Below are 14938 nucleotides of genomic sequence, written 5' to 3'. Positions count from 1 at the left end.
TTAATTCAACAAATATTTTGCCATCCGTTATGTGATAGGACTTCCCGTTTATCCCATGAAATACCTCGAAACCAAGGTCTGCACCATCATTAAAATTGCTTCCATATTTAGATATTCTTCGGGGATAAAAATGAAAAATTAAAGATCTGTGAAGTTTTTCCGTTCATTACAGGCTGAAGCGTATAATTTTGCCAAATTTCAATTTTCTTGCTTGTCTGGCAGATTATGCTGCAATCTGGATTTTGGGTGAGGGGGTAAAAATTATGACTTTCAGGAAATTAAACCAAAAAATATGCAGACGATCATTATTACCCCTCAAAAGGGTATCTGTACAAAAATTTCACCAAAATAGTCAATGTACAGGCACACACAGTCATTACGATTTTATTTATATAGATAGATAAGGAATCTGCTCCACGTACAACACATTTTGGCTACATCCGCTGGACTTAAGCTTCAAAACCAACCGTTCATGATATCTCACTTATTAATCCTCCTGTCGAAAAATTCACATGAGAACAAAAGTTTTAGAAATGGATTTCCATTAAGGATTGTAGATTTCAATTAATTTCGGATGTGCATATTTTGAGGAAGTGCAAAATCATGGTTCCGGTTTCGGATAAACCCCCAGTAAATTTAGGTATTCAGAAATAATATTGGCCCTAAAACCTACACAAGGACACGTGGATTCTAAATATCAGGTTTGGTAGAAATATATTCAGTAGTTTTCAAGTTATAAAAACTCATACAATCAAACCGACAGATACCAAAGTTAAGAAATATGCAGATGGTCATTATTACAACTGAAACGGATAACTGTACGGAAATTCCGCCAAAATAGCCAATGTATAGTGTAACGGTTCAAATCCCGTTACAAGATGATATCTGTATTTTTATTATTTTATCTGTATTATTATTATTATTATTATTATTATTATTATTATGTCCGTATTATTATGTTATCTGTGATATTGTTACTATTATTGTAATTATCCGTTTTATTCAATTCGATTTTGCAATTGCCTGTTGCTTGCAAGATTGTACTTAGATGTATGCATATATACGTATGTGTAGAATAACACTCAATACCTGTACAGTGAGAATTGTTGTATATATCAGAGATTGGAAGTGACGTTGTTATATTGCTATACCACTGGCGATTCTGCCAAGTCATCGCCACTTCATGGCTACGGCATCGTATTTATTTAGATATGCGCTCAGAGAGTCGGCCGCTCCGGGCTATTTCACCACTGTGTGTAATATCTGTCGCGTAGGTGGGAGTATGTCATTGTTATTTCTGGAGATTACGTAGATTACGTATCACCAAGTTAGGCGTGACACATCTACAGTAAACACCAGATCAAAGGAATACGTCGTAATTACACTAAAAGTGTTGAAGGTACAGTCAAGTGAATCAGTGAGGGAAATATTTCGTATAAATTGTTAAATGTCCGGTCAAGAAGAATTCAAATTCATGCCTAGTTTCTTTCAGTTGCAATGTCATAATTTCATATTCTCATCTGTTTTATCGCAACAAGACTCACTATTTTTTTGATATATTATTTAAAGAATATATATTGTTCTATCAAACGAATTCATAGTTTTATTTCATTGACAGTAAAATATCTTAACCTCAAAATTAATGGGGAAACCGAACGCCAATCTCCTTTTCCCAGAAACTATATGGTATGTTGTCAAAAGTAAGCTTATTACCCCACACCCTAGAGATGGTCAAGAGTCTCATTCTATTATTGCTGCACTGAGTGGCAGCTGGCGCCCTTCAAATAACGTATGTGTAAGTAAGCAGGTAACAAGTAAGTGTGAGTACAAGGTCCGACGAGTGTGTATTTTATTTAATGAATGTTAATTTTTAGATTTTCCATATTAAATGCAGATATTCAGATTTTTCAAAATGAATTCAGTTTAATATGTTTCAAAAGTAAGTCAATGCAACTAGGAAGAACACAATAGACAGACGGTCGTTGCGATTATATTTATATAGATGACAGATAAGCATGGGCACGTTTGAAAGTGCAAACCTTCATTTCGAGATTTACTGCTCGTAAACGGTACATCATACCAACAAACGGTTTGCACCCTCAGATGTCCCTTTTATCGCTCTACATGTTTGGTGTAAAAACATTTTCTCGTATCTCACATATTTATGGGCTCGACTGAGTTACGATATTTGAATGGGGTGAAATTTGGGTATTTTTTCATCATTTTACATTATTTTTCACATACTTATGTGGAAGTTAGAATCATGAAATTGGGTTCGCATATAGCCATTGGTCGTGTCAATGTGCGTGCCAAATTCGATGACTCTACCTTTCCTATAAGTGTGTCAAACTAAGTAATACACATGTAAAAAGCACGAAATTTACGAACCATCGAAATATACAGCCAAATCTACCCTATAAGGGAGAGAGAGAGAGAGAGAGAGAAAGATACGAGAAAATATCACGGGAACAAAGTTGTAGATCACTCGAAATTGAATTTAGAATCCGCCTGTCCTTGGGCAGGTTTTAAGGCAAATATTGTTTCTAAATCCCTGAACTAATTGGGGGTTTATATGAAACCGAGACTGTGATTTTGTACTCCCTCAAAATATACACAACCAAACTTAATGGAAATCTACCTGCCTTAATGGAAATTAATTTCTAAACTTTTTCTTCTCATATGCATCATTTCGATACCAGGATTAATAACGGAGATATCATTTATGGACTGTTTTTCGGTACAAGTCCCACCGGACTTAACGCAAGAGCGGGTGCGCGTAAAGCGTATTTCTCACAACTTGAAAACTACTGAGTTATTTGAACCAAACTTTATATTTAGCATCCACCCCTCCAAGGGTAGGTTTTAAGGTTTATACCATTTCAAATTCCCGGAATGAACTGGGGTTTTATAGGGGACCGAAATGGTGATTTTTACTCTCCCACAATATATAAAGTCCAAGACCAACCTGACTGGAAATCGATCAAACTGTTTGGAAATCCAATTCTAATTTCTTTTTCTCATGTGCATTTTTCAAAGGGAGGAATAATAAGGGAGATAAGGTGAAAGGTCAGGTTTCAGGCTAAGTCTAGCAGACATAGCCCAAAAGGTGTTATACGTTATACAAATTAGGGTGAATTTTTAGAAAGACTATATATACAGTATATATCGTAAACGTAAAATGTTACAGACGTAAAAATTGGTATTTGGAATCTCCTGTAAAAGTAAAGAAACATAGGTGATTTGTTTTTGGAAACTCCACTTAGGGGGAATTAAAAAGGGAGTGAAATTTTAAAATGAGCATTTCTACAGTATATCTCAAAAACTTAACATGTTATCGAAGTGAAAAATAGTATTTTATCCTCTATTAAAAATAAAGAAACATGTATTTTTTGTGCTCTGAAAAACCGCTTGGGTGGAGGGTTAAAAGTGACTGGAAATGGAGTTAAATTCTTTTAATTAGGAAACTGATATCTCAAAAGCTGAAGATGTTACAGATGTGAAATTTGGTATTTGGAATCTTTTTAAAATAACCTCTTCAGTCCCGAGCCTGTTAATGCATTTGATGTGTTATATTTTGCTCAAATAATTTAAAAAAATTCACCATAGAAAATTAGTGTGTTTCACTAAGTTGTTTTATTCGCGTAGCATATATGCTACATCAGGACTCAGGGTTGACTTTCCTACCATTATTACATTTTTCCTTAAATTATTATTTTTTGTTTTTATTGTAAGTAGACAAAACCACATGTGGAGCATACCGTCGCTGCCGGGACAAAACCTCCTATGTGAAATAATTTTAGCTTAGAACTTTGGCTGGTAAGGTTTTGTCATCTAAGGTGCAATATCGTGTGCATATTGTCAAGGCATTCTCGCTCTTCACAATGTATGTGCTGCGGGTCAGTATATCTCCAAAACATATTATCACATAGAAGGTTTTGTCCCGGCAACGACGATATGCTACATACGGACTGAGGAGGATAAAGAAATACTTTTTTTTTTTTTTTGGAAATCCACCTGGGGGGGGGGGGGAGGGGAATTGAAAAATTAGTTTAATTATTTGTATGATGATACTATCATCTCAAAAACGAAAGATTTTGCAGGCGTGAAAATTGGTATTTGGAATCTGCTTTAAAATTAAAGAAACACATATTCTTCGAAATGAAGGAGGGAGAGAGTGGAAGAATTAAAAAATTAATTGAAAAAATTGTATGAGGATACTTACATCTAATAAAAACTAAAGTTGTTACAGACGTGAAAATAGGTATTTCGATCTCCTTAAAAACAAAGAAAAAAACGTTTTTGGGGGAAATCATATTAGGGGTGGGGGTGAAAAGGAGTTGAATTCCTTTTATGAGGAGACATGTCTCAAAAACTGAAGAACTTAGAGTCGTGATAATTGGTATTTACAAGATCCTTTACTATTTGCCGGAAAATTCACTTGGGGGGGGGGGGGGGGGGGGTAGTGTGAAAGGAATTGAGAAGAAAAGTGAATTATTTTTATGGGGATACTTATATCTCAGAACTGAAGGTGACAGGCGTGAACATTGGTGTTTGGAATCTCCTTTAGGCATAAAGAAACACGCCTTCTTTTTTTTTCGCGGGGGGGGGGGTGTAAATCAACTTAACGGCGGTGGAGTGAAAAAGGAGTCGAGACCAATTGATTTTACTGTTCATAATGTACTTATTCTGATCATAAACTGATCATTTTTAATCTTTCCTGGGTTCGTTTTCAAGAGCCATCTTTTCCTTTGAAGAACATAATGTTAGATTACAGTAGATTCTGCTGGCATATAAATAAAAATTTAAACACATTTGAAATAAACGATAGGAATGAAATTGACCATGCAATTGTTCACCTCTATAATGAGGTCAATAATGCACGGAAGTATATCATTCGTGTCGCCAGAAATCTCGTGCACTTAACTACGCGCGACGATGATGCTGGTGACATTGTCGGCAATGATAAGGGCAGCAGATGTAATTTACCGCCAAGTAGCGGTCTTGCATACTGCTGTGGGGTCCAAAACATCAGTAATAATTATAATAATAATAACACAAATTCGTCTAATATAACCAAATACAGTAGAGACAATACGCGACACTCAGCGAGATATCGAGGGACAGCTATTAGAGCTCTCTGTAGCGGGTAGACCTGAGATTTACTGATTGTCATAAGACCATGTGTATTTGTGTGTGAAGTTTTTGGTGTTATTTATGCGTTTTGAGTGAGTTGACATAATTACAAGATATTAGAATCATTCCGTATTGACGGTTTTCACTTTACAATGGCGAAAAATGAAAGTATGATTTGGAGGATACTTTCATTTTTCGCCATTGTAAAGTGAGTTGACATAATTAAATAGTAGCGTGTGTCCTTCCTTGATATCTCCTCTCAACATGAGGGGAAAGGTATGTGCTGTGTTTGGTTGCAGTAACTATGAAGTAGAGAAGAACGCGCGGTCTTTCTTTCGCTACCCTCGTGACAAGAAAATGTGAGTAATATTGTGTTTGTTTATATATTCTTCCAGTGACAAATAGATTTTTATAGTACTTCATAATTTTCTGACGTGCTCGACCCATATTTTGACTGGCTTAAAATATAATACGCATATTTTATTGTATAGTGCAGCAGTTAACCTTCAATACCGATGTATTGTTGTAGGTGTGATCTGTGGGTTTTGAAATGTCACAGAAGTGATTTGGATAAGGTGTACAAGAAAGAAGGGACTTTACACTTATATAAGAATTATAAGATCTGTTCAGATCATTTCCAGGCCAGCGACTTTAGAAATCCTCGACTATACAGCCAAGGGTATGTTACATTTTTACTCTAATTGTAGGTACATATTCCTGAAAGCATCACTATCGACAACATTTTCATACTTTTCTTTCTTTTATTCCTCTTCTCAGATTAAAGCTGGGATTTTATAGATTTTCTTTCTGTCAGTAGGCTTCATGTTAAGAGGAAAATTGTCCAGTTTTTAAATGTTAATTCATTGCATCATGTGTGTAAGGAATGTGCCGATATTTTTATTGACAAGTGTCTTAATGTGATGATACAATGTTTTTTAAATGAGGAAAAGACAAATCTAACCGTAAAACTTCAGGCACGAATGCTAAAGCAAAAAAAAGTAATGCATAAATGAAAGATCAAGCCATTTCACAGCAGTCCATTTCACATCTTGTGTATGTCTAATTTCAGTCTTTAAATAATAACCTTTTAAATAATTCTTCATTCATTTATCCAGAATTGCTTTAGCAACTTCGAAATTAATATCTCAATAATACTTTCTTTCTAGACGTAATTTATTTATCGATTTTCATACATGCATTTCCATTGATATTTGAATTTAGCGTGACTTTTCAAGGCAAGTCACTAGGAGCACTACCGTCAAATTGTCTCCCATTTTAACAAGGCTAAATCCGTAAGTGTCGCGTATTATCTCTACTGTATTTGATATAACCCAGCCTAATAATAATAATAATAATAATAATAATAATAATAATAATAATAATAATAATGTTCTGGACCGTGGTCAAAATGTGCGGACCGCGTTGGAAACGGGTCCTGGCCGGGTAATGACTATGATTGCAGTCCGGTCGCGGGTTCAGTACCGCCAAGGCACCCAAGACGACACCATGCTGGATCTCCTCAAGGATTTGATCCATATTAAAAATTCTTATAGGAAAAGATGGCAAAGATTTAGGGACCCAAATGACCAGGTGGAATACCTGGACCTAGCCCAGGAGGTACGAAATTGATTGCTGGAAAGAAAGATTGAAAAATGGGAGGAACTTTGCCGTAATCTCTCAGAAAACGAGACAGATCACGAATTTTGGCGGATCCTCTCAGAAAACTAGTTAGATTGTGAATTTTGGCAGATTACGTATAAAACGTTAAGCATTCAATTATAAATTTCATTATAATATCGTAGCGAAGCACGGTTATCTTGTTAGTTCTTAATAAATTAACAAAACCAGACTTCAGGAGGGACTTACACCATAGTAGAAGCCGGGTTAAACGGTCCAATTCACTGCGGATTTGGATTGAATGCTGTACAAAGTATGTCTTTGAAAAAAAATCAATAAATTCGTATTTTTTAATGTATTGGACATTATTGGTAGGTGTGCTGGTACCAACTGATGAGCCCAACCTAGCACACGGGGGCGAAATGCTGGCAATCAGGAATGAGTTAGCTGGAAAATTTATAATGTCCAATAACGGACCATTTTTATTGGTATTATGAATTTACTCACTCAGGACAAATATTTCAGATTCCCTATGGGAATCAACATCTATATAATCTGATGGCCAAGCAGGCATCAATTTTTGGTAATGAGACAAAGTCTCAAGTGCATTGGCACTGCCGGTGGCTCCAAGTAGCCTACGCAGTGGCCTCCACGGTATGCACTAGCCATGCGTATTGGTAGGTGTGCTAGGTACCAACTGATGAGCTCAACCTAGCACACGGGGGTGAAACGCTGGCAACCAGGAATGAGTTAGCCGGAAAATTTATAATGTCCAATAACGGACCATTTTTATTGGTATTATAAGTGGTATGTTTCGAGCTGTCAGCGGAGAGATGGCGTGGAATGACATTAGTAGATGATTTTGAGTGGCGTCTTTAAAAGTAAGAAAGATCACAATATGAAGATAAAGTTATAATTCAAGAGGACAAATTGGGGCAAATATTAATTTATAGGAAGGGGAGTTAGGGATTGGAATAACTTACCAAGGGAGATGTTCAATAAATTTCCAATTTCTTTGAAATCGTTTAAGAAAAGGCTAGGAAAACAACAGATAGGGAATCAGCCAGCTGGGTGACTGCCCTAAATGCAGAATCAGTATTGATTGATTGATTGATTGATTGATTGATTGATTGATTGAACACACTTCAAAATGTTACAAATGTTGAAAATCTTGCAATCCACATTTTTTAAAGATAAGAAAATAACATTTTTCTTTAGACTAAAGAACAAATGTCAAATGTAAGGTGCCGATGTACTGAATTTTTTTAAGTTAGGATTTATGGGATTAGAGGGACAACATTTGAAAAATGTTCTAATTTTCAATGGTGGAAGGTGTATATGCTGCTTCCCCCCCCCCCTCACCTTTCCCCCTCCCCCCCACACACTATATATCTCTCTCTCTCTCTCCCTCCCTTAATAATATTAAGTGAAATGCGCACAAATGTGCAAAGAGTTTAATAGTTAATTGTCTTTACTGTATTCGTTGATTGATCTTGTTCTTTTTTTGCACTTAAAGTATGTGGTAGCGATCACACACTTCCTCACATAGAGAGCACACACACTTGTCGTTCACCTCATGGAATCGCTTAGTCGCACATAGCTTATGGTGGAAGCCATGGACTGCCATCCTTGTAACCACATGTCGCTGTTCGTAGTTCGCTTCTGTCCATTTTTGCTCCAGCATGGCGTCAGTGGCATAGAATTCGAGCTCGATTTGGGCTCGTTTCATTCTTCTCTCTTCAATTATCATTGCGCTTTGTCTTGTGAAAGGCAGAACTAGATTGATTCTTAGATCCTAGATATAGAATGGTTCTTTACAAAGTTTGTACACTAACCTGGACTTTGTGTTCGTAGGCACACCTAAAACTTGGTTTAGAAATCTGGCTTTTAGTTTCTCTAGAGCCCTAAGGTCAGCCACAGATAACTTTTCCCAAATAATTTCAATGCCATAAGTGGCAATTGGGCTTATTGCAGCATAAATAACTCTAGTGCTGTTTTTTAAAGAAATATTTTGGAGGTCTTTAATTCTGTATATCGCTTTGATGGCTGTTGTCCTTTGAGGCAGAGTAACATCAGACTTCAAACTATCATGAGGTGAATTGCTGTTAGTTTGTTCAGTACTCCCGCATAGCTTTCTATTGAGCAAAATGTAAAGTACTACATAGCCTCCCTCTTACATAGCTCTGAGATGTACATTTCTAACCCCTTTCTCCTATATGTGTCTCATGTTCCTTGAACTGTTGCCAGAGTATGTAGAATATGTGACTTGAAACTGAAAACACAGGGATTTTGGTGATTACTTAGAAAATATAATTGTGCCTGTCTAGCTGTCAGGTTGGAGATGTATCTTAGTGCTTGAATTACAGTGGGAAGTATTGTTAATTGTATCTTACCGAGTGAATTGGCCATGAAGTTAGGGGCGTGCGGCTGTGAGCTTGCATTCAGGAGATAGTGGGTTCGAACCCCACTGTCGGCAGCCCTGAAGATGATTTTCCATGGTTTCCCATTTTCTCACCAAGCTAATGTATTTTAATTAAGGCCACGGCCACTTCCAATTCCTAGTCCTTTCCTATCACATCGTTGCCATAAGACTTATCTGTGTAGGTGCAATGTAAAGCCAATTGTTAAAAAAAGGTAAAAATAAGTAAAAATGTAGGTTTACCCTTCGAATGAGATGTGTAGTAGCATTTAGGAAGGAACTCTGTTGCCTGCTTGAAAACAACTTGAATTTTGCTTGTGTTGTGTTTCGTCTGTTTAGAATCAGCACATTGTTTGTAAAAACCTTCTTAGTTTGTTGTATGTAAAAAATCTAAATATCCAAAACACTTTAAAAGTATATTCTTTGAACAGACCTTGTATTTTAAAAGAGGATAACATCAATGAACCAATCCTCTTTCTAAATTATGGGTACCAATAGTTTTTGACTGCATCTCTGTTTGTAGACCCTGAGGCAGTGTACCAGTGCTATGGACTCAGACATGTGGAACACCTACCACCTGATGAACAATAGAGCACGAGCTGTGTGTTATGCCGCTAGACATCAGCAGTTCCGTGCTTTGTCTGAGATGACCGTCAACAAACTCATGAACTCGGCACATGATCAAATCAGAGCCATGAACACATTGAAGGTAATGTATTTGCTTGAGAAATGTATAGAACTATATAAGCTAAGATTTTTTGACTGTAGAGTTTTGTTTACCTGAGTCCAGCTCCTTAGTTGAATGGTCAGCATGGTGACCATAAGTTCAGAGGGTCCTGTGTTCGACTTCTGTAGGTCGGGGATTTTAATCGCATCTGGTTAATTCTTTTGGTGTTTGCCCAAACACATGTCTCTTTATACACACAACACACCACACTACTAATCACCACAGAAATACACAACAGTGAATACATCTCTACACTCAGACATCTGGCTGTAAAACAGGGCCAGATCCACACGTGCGTCATAGTTCGCATCCATGAGCCTACCAGGGTGTAGGAGGGGGGCAACCGTAGATTTTTCTCTTTTTTTTCTTCTAAGATCTTACGAACTTACATATTGAAAAGTCATTGAACAACATACAATTCAACCAGATGTAACATAATATTCAAAGACTGGCATATAAAGAGTGTATGATTCTTACCTGCTAAAGTAACAGGTGATCTGCAGTACATATCTGAGTGGAGGTTGAAGGATCATTTCTTTTGTTGAGTACTGTAGTTGATCCCTTAGCAGCCTGTAGTTCCTGTTTGGTAAACGTTCACTGGTGACATGCTTTTTCTTTTGATATCATGTACATCCTCTGCACTAACAGAGCACGTAACAGTTGGGAGTTCACATTAGCATGGAATTCAGTCTTGTTCTTCCTCATCGTGCACATCTGAAAAATCGCAGCTACACACACTACAAAACACATGTGAATGAGATTTTGAGGAACTCAGTAAACGGGGCCATTCTTTTGAGTATTCCTCCCTAAATTTTTGAACTATTTTTGGTTTATTACTAGCGTCACTAGTCACGGTAACGTCATCACACGTATTTTCCTGCACAATAAATTGCTTCATTATTTCAAACCTTTCGCATTTTGTAACACGATTAACATATATCCTAGAAGAACAATGCATGTAAATTTGGCAACCAAAATTGCAATAAATACGTCTTCACCAGTCACGCTCACAGTATTCACAATGTTCGGCTCCATGGCTAAATAGTTAGCGTGCTGGCCTGTGGTCACAGGGGTCCCGGGTTCGATTCCCGGCAGGGTCGGGAATTTTAACCGTAATTGGTTAATTTCGCTGGCACGGGGGTTGGGTGTATGTGTTGGCTTCATCATTTCATCCTCATCACGACGCGCAGGTCGCTTACGGGAGTCAAATCAAAAGACCTGCACCTGGCGAGCCAAACTTGTCCTCGGACACTCCCGGCACTAAAAGCCATACTTCATTTCATTACAGTATTCACAATGAAATGGAGTTTGTCACCACTTTGCCACCAAAACAAGAACAAAAGAACTCATATACTTGCATGGAAGTCTGATCATGTGACGAACAAAGACAACAACTCCGCAAGATATACTACTTCACAGGTGCCTTTTTTTCCGGTACTGGAAGCACACACTGCGTTCAGCATGTGAAAACTCGAAATATTCTTAAACGAGGGACAGGAAAGGGGTTAAATGATTGCTGATAAATCCAAAAATAGTATTCTGAGAATTCAAGCTGTAATGGCATTCCTTGTGTATCCTTTTGAACACTTCATACACTTAGATTTAAAAATCAACAAAAAATCGTAATTTGTGGTGTGTGATTCGTAAAGGCGTAATTATGATGGGTAATTTGTAATTATTACGATTGAATCGTGACTTTCCTTGGTTTTCCATTTTCACATCAGGCAAATGCTGGGGCTGTGCCTTAATTAAGGTCACAGCAGCTTCCTTCCAACTCCTTTTCTATCCCATCGTCCTATCTATGTCGGTGTGACGTAAAGCCACTAGTGATGGGACATTCGATTCATTTTACTGAATCGATTCATTTGATTCCGTTCATGTTACTGAATCGATACAGTGATCTGTGTAGTATGTGCTGGTAAGACAGCAGCAACAGCATTCAGTGCTCGCAGCTGCCATCTGGTCTTCATACTATGAACTCCTTTCTTAGAAAAAAATGCTAGTCACTCTAATACATCGAAGGTTGCGAAAGATTAGGATCAGGAAGGTAGCAGCCGTGGCCTGAATTAAGGTACAGTCCCAGCATTTCCTTGTGTGAAAATGGGGAAACTATGGAAAACCATCTTAACGGCTGCTGACGGTGGGATTCGAACCCACCATCCCCGAATGCAAGCGCACAGCTACGTGATAATAACCGCACAACAACTCGCTCAGTCATTTTTAAAAATATGTTTTTTTCTATCAGCTGAGGATTTTTTAAATCGTCATATTTTGTATAGGCTACCCGAGATGTACAGCAGCCCGCTGGTTTTTTTGTTTCAACATACCACGTCTGTCCACATATGATTGAAGTCTTGTGCAATGATGTGACATATGAACTGAGAGAATACTGAGCCGCTGTTCCCAATATAAAACAGGTACTTTTGAGTCTCATGAGCATGACTCAGTCATAGGGCAGGCTAGAGTAGAGTTTAATTGTCAAATGTCAACTAAGTTATAATACTAAGATTCATTAAACTAATAAATAGTATAACCTAATAGCCTACCTACTTACTAGCTGTTTTGACTACCTTTTTAACACTGCAAGTAAATCCATCTATTATTTAAACCTCCCTGTAAGAAGAGGACAGTGAATGCAAATGGGTATTATTTTCAAATGAGCTGAGCTCGAGAATCCATTATAGCATACTATTCTTTCAGTGTACTGTAGTCTGTGTACTGTGTACTGTACAGTGTACTGTATGTCTCGCTGCAGTGGAAGCTCCCTGCCAGTGTCCAACTGTCCAGTGTGCCGATAAGGAGCCATGTATCTTGTGTCTCACTGAGCCGCGCTCGTTCACGATTATTTCGATGTGCCATGATTCACTGTCTCGCTGCAGCGGAAGCTCAGCTCCCCGTCAACGTCCAGTGAGTGCGCCGCTCAGCACTGTTTGCTGGGAGTAAGCTGAATCGTGTGCCGTGAGCTCGCCGTTCCTGTGAATCGATTCGCTCGGACACTTGAATGAATCGATACACTGCTTCGAATCATGCATTCAGTAGCCAATGCTAAAAGCCACTAGCAAAAAAAAAAACTTTACAAAGTCAGAAACCTTGAAATCACTTGAACTTAACGATAAACAATAATGATCAGATAGTCGGGCAAGATAGCTGAAGCAAGTACTTCAAAAAAGTTAATAAATTTAGACTTACAAGGTGGTGCCAATCTGCTTTCAGTAGAAAAAGTGGATATTGGTTATGCTGCAAGAACTTACTGAAACAAGTTAAATGTTCTGAAAAGGAAGAATCATGAGTTCAAAAATCTCTTGATCATGTTAGAAAACCTAGACCCTAAAATGATATTGCTTATATCCAGTCTGGCAATGAAAGGGATTGATGTCATTCTTGAAAACTTGCACAGCCATACAAGAATATGTGATAAAAGTGCTGAAAAGGCCAAATAACAGTTCTGTTTGCTAACCAAGGAAGCTTAGAACAATGCAGGAATCAACAAACAAATTAATGATTTCATTTCTAAAAGAATGGATGACTTGGGATTGGAAGAATTTTACTACATCTTTTAGGAGAAGATGAGAAATATGAAGATCTCTAGTGTGTAATGAAACTTGGTTTCATTTTATCCCATGGTAATGCATTTGTTGAGACAGGCTTTTCTGTAAATAAACATTTACTAGTTGAAAATCTTCGAGAAGAATCACTTGTGTCCCAAAGAATAATTTGTGATAGTGTGAAACACTTTGGTGTTTCGAAGAATATTACTCTCAATAGAAGTATGCTGATCTCGATCCGAGCTTCAGGAAGAAGGCATCAGTCATACTTGGAAAAAAAAATAAGAAGAAAGCAATCGGAAGAGAAAAAGAAGAAAATGTAAATTCAATTACAATTAAAGGAGTTGGAGGAAAAACACAAAAAATTGAAAGAGAAAAGCAGAATTCTGAAAATTGAAAGGAAGAAAATTCTTCTAGAAAACATAAAACAAAAATGGTAATCTTTTCGATAAGTGCAAACTTTTCTTGACTGATTTGTCTTCAAATTTGATAACTGTTTTGAATATAGACCTAGACTAGTTGGAATTCATTATATTAACCTATGTTAAAAACACATGTTAATTGCTTTTGATCTCAGAAAGTGCTTTAAATCCACAGGAGTTACTATTAGGCTACTAAAGTTTAATTTTCATATAATTATATGTTACAGCCCTCACCTGTGAACCATGTGACATTGCCACGGTGGGGAGGCTTTCGTGTCCCAATGAACCAGATAGTCGAGCCGTAGGTGCAACCATATCGGATGGGTATCTGTCGAGAGACCAGACTAACGAATGGTTCATCGAAAGAGGGTGGGAGCTTTCTGAAGTTGCAAGGGCAGCAGTCTAGATGATTGACTGATATGGTCTTGTAATAATGCTTAACATGGCTTAGCTGTGTTGATACTGCTACACGGTTGAAAGCAATGGGAAACTACAGCCGTAACTAACTCCCGAAGACATGCAGCTCTCTCTGTATGAATTATGTACTGATGATGGCTTCCTCCCGGGTAAAATATTCCAGAAGTAAAATAGTCCCCCATTCGGATCTCTGGGTGGGGACTACACATGAGGGGGCAGTACTGACATTCTGCGAGTCGGAGCGTGGAATGTTAGAAGTTTGAATCGCTGAGGTAGGTTAGAGAATCTGAAAAGGGAGATGGATAGACTAAAGTTAGATGTAGTTGGTATAAGTGAAGTACGTTGGCAGGAAGAGCAGGATTTTTGGTCAGGCGACTACAGAATTATCAACACAAAATCAAACGGAGGGGAAATGCAGGAGTAGGTTTAATAATGAATAAGAAAATAGGGCAGCGGGTAAGCTACTATGACCAGCATAGTGAAAGGATTATTGTGGTCAAGATAGACACCAAGCCAATGCCCACCATAATCCTGCAGGTCTATATGCCTACTAGTTCAGCGGATTATGAAGAAGTCGAAAGAATATATGAAGAGATAGAAGATTTAATACAGTACCGTATATGAAAGGTGATGAGAATCTAATTGTGATGGGACACTG

At 37.6% G+C, this 14938-nt stretch overlaps 1 protein-coding gene across 1 annotated transcript in view; it reads left to right on the top strand.

The window, feature by feature from the left end:
• The window catches only part of LOC136875956 (protein brambleberry), a 146638-nt gene that overhangs the window by 25175 nt on the left and 106525 nt on the right, over window positions 1–14938 (top strand). Inside the window, exon 3 of the mRNA XM_067149573.2 lies at window positions 9693–9878. Within this exon, the coding sequence (XP_067005674.2) occupies window positions 9693–9878 (186 nt within the window). The remainder of the gene's footprint in view (window positions 1–9692; window positions 9879–14938) is intronic.

Source organism: Anabrus simplex, chromosome 6 (assembly GCF_040414725.1).
Source record: "Anabrus simplex isolate iqAnaSimp1 chromosome 6, ASM4041472v1, whole genome shotgun sequence".
Taxonomy (NCBI): domain Eukaryota; kingdom Metazoa; phylum Arthropoda; class Insecta; order Orthoptera; family Tettigoniidae; genus Anabrus; species Anabrus simplex.
The sequence above is the reverse complement of the archived record's forward strand: the minus strand, read 5'-3'. Positions and strand labels throughout refer to the sequence as shown.